Source organism: Anarrhichthys ocellatus, unplaced genomic scaffold (genome assembly GCF_004355925.1).
Source record: "Anarrhichthys ocellatus isolate YVR2014 unplaced genomic scaffold, GSC_Weel_1.0 scaffold117, whole genome shotgun sequence".
Taxonomy (NCBI): Eukaryota; Metazoa; Chordata; class Actinopteri; order Perciformes; family Anarhichadidae; genus Anarrhichthys; species Anarrhichthys ocellatus.
Window position 1 is genome coordinate 661382 of NW_022280147.1, and position 9708 is coordinate 671089.

The window sequence follows — 9708 nt, forward strand, 5'->3', positions numbered from 1 at the left end:
ACATATATATACATATACATATATATATATACATATATACATATACATATATATATATACATATATACATATACATACACATATATATATATATCATATGCAGGATATAAATATGACCTATACTGGGAAATATAAATTAAATTAAAATCTTTTTCCAGAATACACTATGAGAAGGCAGCCTGTTAAATAATAGCTCCATACGATTAATATGATTTACATTACAATACGATAATGTTTTGTGTCCACTTTGAGATGTTTCGTAGAAGCAAGTAGAATGAATTCTGAAATGACTTTTTTGTCTTAACTCTTTCATGTCTTTTTTTGTAAACCAGCTACTTGATGTTAACCTGTGCTTTAGCTTGCTGTCTTTAGGGTCAAATACTCTTTCCTATTCCAGACTGATGGGAGCGATTGATAAACAGGGTGGTGGGATTTTCAACAGCTTAGAAAAAGGTGTTTTGTCAGTAAACAGCTGTAAGTGGGTCCCCATGAACGAAAGAGCACACTTTTAGGTTGAAAATTATCATTTTTTAATTATTATTATTCATTTAAATTAACAAACACTGCTATACATATTGCTGTTTTTTATTAATTTTGAATCATTTTGAACAGTTAAAGCATTTGGAAAAGAAGTAATAGTAGTTGAAAACAGGCGACAGACAGTAGATGACATGTACAGCAGAAGATCTACAGTCAATGGCTTTCCTATGTGTGTCGAGGGGCTGCAGAATATTTCAACATACAGACATATCAGACTCGCCCACAGTAATGTTTTTGGTTTCTCTTTATGTTGTCATACAGGATCAGAGACCCCCCCCTCACACCCCCACTCCCACCCCAATTGCATCCACACGATATCACAGCCGGTGATGTTAAACCCAAAACGTCATCAGAAGAGAAACAGTCGACGTGTTCTTTCCAAAGTAGCAGCAGCTTGTATTGAATTGCAAAGTCCGTTTTCCTGCATCCGGCACACCCACACGTCTTCCAACCAAAACGTTTTCTCCTGTAATAACAGAAAAGGGTTTCGAGCAAAGACGACATCCCCCTTCTAAACCCCTGACGTTAGGAATGTTTGAAGTGAACAGAACAAAATAGTCGCTGTCTCAGTGCACAGTATTGAAAACCCTCATCCCTTTAAAGATACACACACGTAAAAACTACGAAAAAAGAAGTGCTTCTTAGAACTTCAGAGATATTACATCTTCTCGAGGTGTCCCCTCTTTCATCTCAGGCCAGCTGTTAAAAAAAATAAATAGTCCCTTTCTTGTTGTCAGAAAGTGACCTGTGTTTAAAGCCGGCTCAGCCTCCACTATGTCTCTACAGAGTACCTCTATGTTGGCAGACGTTCACACACCCGTAAAAAATCAGCACATCTGACTTGGATTTAAACATCACTGACTGTCTTTACTAAAAGTGACAGATGTACAAGCACAGTATAAACAGGGTTGACATCATTGGCAGCTGGAGACGGTCTAGACCACAGTGGCTTTTTTGTTGTTTTTGTTTAAAATTTGAGCAAAATCCCCCCCTTTTTAGACAAAGATGGACAAATTACAGGATTACATGTGTCAAACAAAGCTTTTTTTTGGGCTTTTTGAAACCTGCCCTGAGAGGCAGCCATTTTATCTAGAGAACGTGCAAAAACACAGAAAAGAAGGTCAGAATCTGGTGGAGGAGGGCTTTGTTCAAACCTTTGCATCGTCCGAGCAGAAAAAGTCAAACCTTTTCCCCGACGTCACGCAACAAGGAGAGGACATTTTCTTTTCCCTCCGTGTGCAGTGTATCGCCACCTCTGCAACACTAGACCGCACAGCCGCCCCGCAGTCGCACGACGCGCTTCACGATGGGTTCTACTACACATGAGAGATATCCCTGACATCAATGTAAATCACATACAATTTGTCATAAACAGGTTGTAAAAGTTCAGGTACAGAATCACTAAGGAAAAGCACACCGATACTACTGTAAAGTCAAGCCGCTATGGCAAAAATAGAAGATATAGAGTATTGAGGAACTAGTCATTGATTGAAAGTTGGCTCGTAATCCTTTGCAACACTGAGGAGGGCCGTGGACGACCATTTAGCTTTTCTACAGGCAGATTAAGGAGAGGACAATGTCTCAACAAAACACTTTGTAAAACTGAATCAGCACGGGCCATAAATATGATTAAAGAGATGGAAATAGCGTCATAAATGTGTACACACTGCTTGTAGCAATTCCTGAATCAAGGTCCATGTTAGGAACTCAAAATGGAAAAGGAGACGAGAGGAAGTCTTTGCTCGTCGTCTCCTTCTTCTCCTCAGAAAACCCAGTAGAACGCTGACCTCGTTTAGTGATTTATTGATTCGTCTTGGCGAAGTGCAAGTGTCGGCCACATGGCTTTTGAAACATTTGCAGAAAAATATATATTAACGCGCTCCCTGGTTGCGGTCACGTCGACTCACAATTGCCAGATTGCGGTGTGTTTCTCTTCAGAATTGTCTTCCCAGTAAACAAGTTGACACTCTGGAGTTGAAATGGCAAAGGGAGGACACCTTTTTTTAGGATCGTTGCACACACTCTGAACGTATACAAAAAAAAAATGACACTGAAGCAGAACAAGAAGAAACACGCGGTGTAGCCCTTGTGGGTCTCCCTGCAGGTGGGGGAGGGGGACGGCTCACATGGTCAGCTTGGTCTGGACTTTTGAATGTGCTTTTGGGTCTTTAAAAAGGTAGGGGAGGGGAGGCGCAGTTGATCCCCACGCTTGCTGTCAGCCACAGTGTTTGTTTCTCAGCCGCCGCTCAGAGGGCCAGGAGGGTGGGCGAGTTGAGGGAGTCTGAGGACTGGTCCCCGCTGCTGCTGCTGCGCCGGTGGGCCTTGGAGCAGGACTCTGAGGAGGGCGAGGGGCTCTCGGGCTCCAGCATGCTCGGGTAGGTGAATATGAGGCTTGGGGCGTTGGGTGTGGCAGCCGGGGTGGATGCTGCCACCACCGGTGTGTTCAGGCTGTCCCCGTCCGTGCAGTACATCCCGCCGCCGCCCAGGCAGATGGGCTTGATGACGGAGCGCTGGGGCTTGCCCACGACGTTGTTTTCGTCGGGCTCTTGCTTCACGACAATGTGGTTCATCTGAGCCCGGCTGCCCATGTTGGGGCGCATGGTCAGCGGGAGCGGGGCGCACTGCTGCTGCTGGTGCTGCTGCTGGTGCTGCTGCTGGTGCTGATGGTGCTGATGGTGCTGATGGTGGCGCTCGTCGATGGGGAGCTTGCACACGGGATTGTGGGCAACCAGCATGAACTCCAGCTTGTCTTTCTCCTTCTGCAGGTTCTCAATCTCCTTCTGTAGGTCCGATTTCTCCTCCTCCAGCTTTTCAGTCTCCTGTGAGGAGAAACAGGAAATATGGTTGAGCTCTAAAGCAGGTTCTTTTTGGGTTGTTTTTCTTCATTTCTTTGGGGCATTTTTGACAGGAAATAAGTGGACAGAGAAACAACATGCAAAAGCCCAACAGTTCAGGGTCAGCACCAATGACCAGGATGGCTTTAATATTATGTTAAAAAAAAAATACTGCATCACGGATATTTGGTGACAAAAAGCCAAGAAATTGACCCCATAGCTGCAAAAAATGTGACGTGACAATGCCAATAATTTCAAGTTCCTTCCACAATCAGGTCGTCAGATTGTGTGACTGTTCCCCCAAGGCGCCAAAAGAGGGCACTGTCCATTTGCTACAGTTCTACTAGCCACAGAGAGAGGCACAATCAGGAACTTGTCCTGGGCCAGTTCAATTTACAAGGCGTAATCTTTGATCCTCTCTGCTTGAATTTGACTCTCCCATAATGACGGTGCGTTGTTTGTGTCTCGGGAGTTATGAGATCTGCATCAGAAGCGTGTCATGAATGTGCACACATTCAAGACAAAAACCCATAAACACCTCTAGACATCAGGCGGATGAAGATAAGTCGACATGCTGTCTGAGAACTTAGACTCATGGGCAAAGGTATGAGGAAGTAGCACACAAGGAGACAGGGGAGGAGCCCAGTGAGACACTTCAGTCAATCAAAGAGGAGTGGTTGTAGGAACACTGCTCAGTCTTTTCACTGGGTCACTTCCTTATTTGGAATTTTGAAGAAAAAAAAAAAAAACAGCCGTGTTTTTTTCTTCTTTCCCTAGAGGCAATGGCTGTGGTGTGTGTGTGTGTGCGTATGTGTGTGTGCGTATGTGTGTGTGCGTGCACGCAGCATGTCTGTGTGGGATTGTGAGACAAGCAATTGGCCCCTTTTTACAAAATGTCCTTCATTCACGGAGACAGCTGCCTACAGCAAATTCCATTCCTGGGGTTCTTTTTTTTTTTAAGGTCTGACAAGCTCCACCTCACTGTAATTCGGCTAATTAGTCCATTTAGATGCTGCGAGACAGCTCTACCTCTGTCTGCAGCTGCCCGAGACAAAAAAGCCTTTCATTGCCTGTCATCTCCTCGCTCAGACCTCGCACTCAGAGACACGGCGAGAGTTGAACCAGTAATGTAAGGTTGTAAATTGAGGTGTGCTCGATCAGTCATAAGAAAACCCTGGACTCCTGCCAGACTTCTGAACCGGTGTGACTTTTTTTTCGTTCTCCCTGTGCATGTATTCTCCGTGTGAAAAACATTTCTTTTGTTGCTTTTTTTATTTTTTGCAACTATGAGCATGGCAAATTTGCCCAAAAAACAGGAAGCATGGTTGTTCATCATCATGTTTGCTGCATAAGAGGAAGGTATTTGTGTGATTGAAGCGGAGCCCAATAACAGATGCGGCGGCTCCAGTTTTCAGGTTTCCACTTACCCCTTGCAGCATCTCCGTGAGCTCTCGCCTGCGGTTGCGGCATTTAGCGGCTGCCAACTTATTCCTCTCGCGCCTCACCCTCCGTTTCTCCTCTTCCTCCGGGGTGAGCTAAGGGCAAAGCAGAGAAGGAACACAGCAGGTATGACACAAGCTGTTTGACAGACACACACTCAGTCAACATGAAGCAACAAGCAAGAGCTGGGTAGTACCGGCTGGCTGTGAGGAGAATGATGATACCACATGTGTTGTGTGTATTGGTCTGATAAGATAAACTCATTTTTCTTCTCCTCTGTTGAACAAACTATCTCATGTTTAATGATTTCTGGTGAACACACGTGTTTTGCTTTGTTTTCAGGATGAACACACTTCTTCTGAAGCAAAATCCAGCTCTATAAAAAGAAACCAACGTCTAACTATTGAAACAAACAACATTGTCCCTCACCTGTTCGTCTCTCTTGCGTCGGCCCCTGGCGTCCCCGATGGAGCGGATGACCCCGGGCCGAGCCAGCGTGTTGTGCCCCAGCAGCCCCGGCCCGTTGGGCAGGTGGTGGCCGTACGGGTGGGAGCGGGAGTAAGGGTTGGACATGGAGGTGATGACGGTGGGCTGCACCATCCACTGCAGATCTTGGCTGGTCGTGATTGCATTGATGGTGGGTATGAAGGCACTGTTGGAGCCGGGCATGTCGAGCCTGTACTTCTGGAAGGAGAGGGAACGAGAGGGATGGGATAAGAGGGGACGCACGGCCACATCTGAGGAAACTTCCCGGTAAAGCATCTTCTATCTTCTTCTATCCACGAGCCCTGCCTCAGTCGCACACACCACCACCCACCATTATCAAATTCACACATTTTGCACAGTACGAGCTTATAGTAATGATTCAATCCAACATAGGCAAAACACTGTGTATGTAACCCCTGGAGTGGAACAGTGACACATGCTGTGAATCACGCAGGGAAAGCCCAAGGTGTCCACAGCATCTCACTTTACTACAATAACCATGAGACAGAGCACTGAGCTGAAGTGTTGCAAACGTCTGGACTGGCAGGAGGGTGAATATACATATTACTGTAGACTGATGGATATAATAGGATGGGTCGTATGGTAGCATGGACTTTATTTTATTGAACAGAAGAATAACTGTTACAGAGGGATTTTTTTTTTCTCAGACGCAAAATGATAAGTGGCAACAATTTAATGATTTATATGTTGAATTGACATTTATTTTGCCAAAAATTGAATATAAAGAAAAAAGATGTATTTGCCCTTAGTTGTGGGTGCGGAGCTAAACCGTGATGCAGGATATATGTTTCTGATGTAAAGAAAAAGATTATGAGTTCCTTTGGCACCAACCCCTCATATTATGGATCAAATCCTCCCGTACGATTTTAAAAGAATGTCTCCAACCTGCATGTTTGTGGGAACTGACTGTTATAACGATGCCGGTATGAGGATATGTCTGGTCAGTATTACTTGCTGCCCCTGCCCGTGTGCGTAAATTACGCGCGTCGCCATCTCGCCGTTATTCCCGACTTTCCGTCGGATATCCCGGCAGTCTGTTGGAACTTTGTTTATTCTGGTGAGTCATTGTGTATGGGATTTGTTAAGCACATGAGAAACGCGAGCAGTTCCAGTAAGGGGGGGGGGGGCAGCCAGCTGTAACAAGCCAGATCAGTTAGCCAGAATTATGTGAGCGGAAAGTTTTTGGTGAGCTTGGCTTCAAAATAAGAGCATAAAAAAGATGAATTGTATACAGTGGAGTATAAATCACACTCAAACTAAATCAGTACAGTTATGTCACTGAATATAGAGAAGCCCCAGTTTATCTGATATAACTTAAAAAGATCTGAAGCTCTAATTAAAACAAAGCTCTGCTTTGATATGTCTCAATAAAGAATAACAAAGTCATGTTCCAGCCCGCTGTAATGGGAAACAGACAGCCAGTGTGTGATTACAGGGAACCTTAGCGATGATAGATACGGGCCAAAAGTCGTTTACCGTAATGTTTCGTGAGCCCTGACGACGCTTTTCCACAGAAGTGCACTACACCGAGACTTAACTGCGAGCAAATAACATGACTCTTCCCGGATGATTTACATCCTATCATTTGTGAATACATGGCACGGCGTCCTCAGAGCGTTACTCTGGCAGACCTACAGTAGCCTCCGGTATATCTCACTGAGAAGGTATGAGACCTCTGATGACATCGAGGAGATAATTGCAGGGTGTTTTAAAGGATCGCTCAGAACGCTGCAGCGTTTGCATTTTAGTGGCATTTTCTCGGTAAGGAAAGGACGGTTTTTTTTGGTTTGGTTTGACCTGCGCTCCCGGTGTGCGCGCTCGCATCCCGCTGGAAGAAATATGCCATTTGCAGCGCGAGACCCACCGAAGAAAATTGGACTACAATCTGATCCGTGGTCGTGTCATATGTGATGGTCCAACCTTAACTGAACTGATATCGTATTTTGCAAAAGCATAACAGTCTTTGGCGCTCTCCAATAATACAATATCTGGTGGCCAAGACACCAGCAGACACATCCTGGCCCTCGTGTCAATGTATTAAACAGTACGTGCCTGTTGCATTATCCCAACTGGCGCCTTGGGTAAACAGCTAATGGTATATGACATGTGGGACTGTGCGTTCTAAAGGCATTGTCCTTATAATGCGTGTAAAATTCCCGTCTCCACTGGGGTGCCACAAGCGCAAAGACCCATACGAATATTACAGTTTTACGCACGGATAAGATAGATGAGAGCGACGGACAGAGATAGTGGATTTGACACTGACATCTGGAAATCCCAAGCAAATTCAATTCAGTGTCTCCTATTTCTCCTGCAAAACATCAGCACACAGTCACCTTCGCCTCTGTGAGTGTAACCTGTACATTTCGAAGTTTTGTTTTATTACAAGGAAGAAACATGTACGGTTTTATTTACATGTGCAAAAATCACCACGTATTCGCTATTTACTGTGCGCACCAGCCCGTGCGCAAATCTGATGCAAATCATCCGACGGTGTTTGGATAACCTGTGACACAATTCAAATAGAATGATTATCAAATACTTGCCAACAGATCGAGTCTTGCATCAGTTGAGTCATCGATTCAATCTCTGCCATTGGGTTCGTTCCCCCCCCCCCAACCCGGAGAATGCCTTTATACAATCTATGAACTGGTGGAAGCGCGGTGCCGTGAGAAAATACATCTATACGACGAACGACGTGTATGTTTCCGATGTTGCGCACTTGATATTGCTTACGGTGTTATTTATAGGTATAATGTCGCGGAAGCCTGGCGTTTCCTTGTGTTACCTGGTAGCTTGAGGTAGAGATCGGACTTCCGATCGTGCTGCTGCCGCTCGTGAAGGACTCTGGCTGGGCCGGAGAGGTGCTGCTGCCACGGGACGAGGTGTCGTAGTTCCCGGAGTAGTCCTGGTACATGGTCCAGGAAAGAGGAGACTGTTTGAGATCTGAACCCTCCGCCCCCTCTTTTTCTTTTTTAGAATCCTCGCGGTTAAAAAGGCACCAAGAGCAGAAAAAAAAATCCTCTGAGTCGAGACGTTGTTAATTCGGGATATCCAGAGAAGAGTTGGTAAAGACAAAGTGCAATTACGCTCCTGTAAACTAACCTAAAGCATCTCACAGATATTGCCAGCTACAACGAATATTTCTTCCTGCTCGCTAAAGCTATTTCTTATTGTGCTTTTTTATTATTATTCTTGAGTCGCAGGCAGACCTTTACTACACTATGGTCAATCCTCTCAGGTGCGCAAACTTCAGCCTAAAGTCAGCAGCACACCTACCGCAGACGGATCCAGTCGAGACGAGTGTAGTTACAGAGTGACTCACGCAGGTAACGTTCGCTTTCAAGCCTACTGCCCAGCTAATCGTCTGAGTAACTCCCGTCGCCTTGCCTAGATACTCTGCGCACTCTGTCTGAGCTCTCCGCTGTTCACGGAACAGTTCTAACTTTTTTTTTTTCTTTCTTTCTCTCTTTTCCTTTTTTTTGTAACCACACTTCCTAGAGATGACTCACTTCAATGGCACTATGAAGCAACTGCAACGGCTTTTCAACACCAACGAAACAGCCCACGTCACGGCCTGGGCGTTGCAACTTCTCCCAGGGAGGGGTCGTGTTCTGGATAAGGCAGTGCAAAAAGAGAGATCCGCCGTGACCATCCATCGCCCAGCGGACACTGGAGACATAACCGAAACGCAAGGGATACAGAAAAGCAGCCCAGATACATGCGGACAGATTTATTTTTTGATACGAACGTCAGCGCCCGCTGTGGAGTTCACTGTTTGGGCTGACTTGCCTCGGTCCATTGACGCATGTTTCCTAAAATGGGCAGTTGCGTCAGAGAGCGCGTGTGGGTTTCCTTGGTAAAGGGAAGCGTCAGACACTGGAGGGATTCCCTCCCCTCTCGAGCTGCACTCCGGACTCTGAGCTCTCGGCGCGCGGGTCCCGGTCCGGTTCCTCAGTGCAGAAAAACAACAAAGATATGAAAGCTTTAAACTTATGCAGATAATAAAAAGCGTTTAAAAACCCATGTGACGCGCGCGCGCTCCCGTGGGTCTGAGTTTAGAGCAAAAAAAACAAAACATATCTTGGAGGTTTTCTGTGAAAGTATTAATTCGATACGATCAGTCTCGAATGCCTAACGTGTGTTGGCAGCATAGGGGGGACGCGTGTGTACAGCCCGTGCCCGTTATATCTGAAGGCACGCGAGCTCAGCATCTACCGGCTTTCATCTGCCACTGTCCCCCGTTAATAGAGACCACTCACACTGATCGGACACGGCAGAGTTTCTCGAACAGTTCAGTCTTTGCGTTAATCTCGCGGCGACGCCACTTAGAGAGCGCGATTTGGCACGCGGAGCGCGAAAGGGACGGTGCAAAGAAATAACCGCA

At 45.9% G+C, this 9708-nt stretch overlaps 1 protein-coding gene across 2 annotated transcripts; it reads right to left on the reverse strand.

Moving 5' to 3' along the window:
* Positions 1–630: 630 nt before the first annotated feature.
* fosl2 (FOS like 2, AP-1 transcription factor subunit) lies at positions 631–9106 on the reverse strand. 2 transcript variants are annotated; one of them, XM_031876855.1, is made up of 4 exons: positions 8110–9106; positions 5244–5498; positions 4802–4909; positions 631–3359 (listed from the first exon to the last, which is right to left on the reverse strand). In XM_031876855.1, exons 1-4 carry the CDS (start codon positions 8236–8238, stop codon positions 2787–2789), a joined length of 1065 nt encoding a protein of 354 aa, XP_031732715.1. In that variant the 5' UTR covers positions 8239–9106; the 3' UTR covers positions 631–2786. The 2 variants fall into 2 exon arrangements, with proteins under 2 accessions (XP_031732715.1, XP_031732716.1); XM_031876856.1 differs by having other exon boundaries at positions 7868–8198.
* Between the last annotated feature and the right edge of the window lie 602 nt (positions 9107–9708).

What these genes read in the sequence shown, in the direction of transcription:
- fosl2 (XM_031876855.1), bottom strand. Translation starts at nt 8,238, where the DNA reads ATGTACCAGGACTACTCCGGGAACTACGACACCTCGTCCCGTGGCAGC. An exon ending in TCTCTACCTCAAGCTACCAG is followed by an intron (nt 5,499 to 8,109) that starts GTAACACAAGGA and finishes CTCTCCTTCCAG; the next exon opens with AAGTACAGGCTCGACATGCC. An exon ending in GACGCAAGAGAGACGAACAG is followed by an intron (nt 4,910 to 5,243) that starts GTGAGGGACAAT and finishes CTTTGCCCTTAG; the next exon opens with CTCACCCCGGAGGAAGAGGA.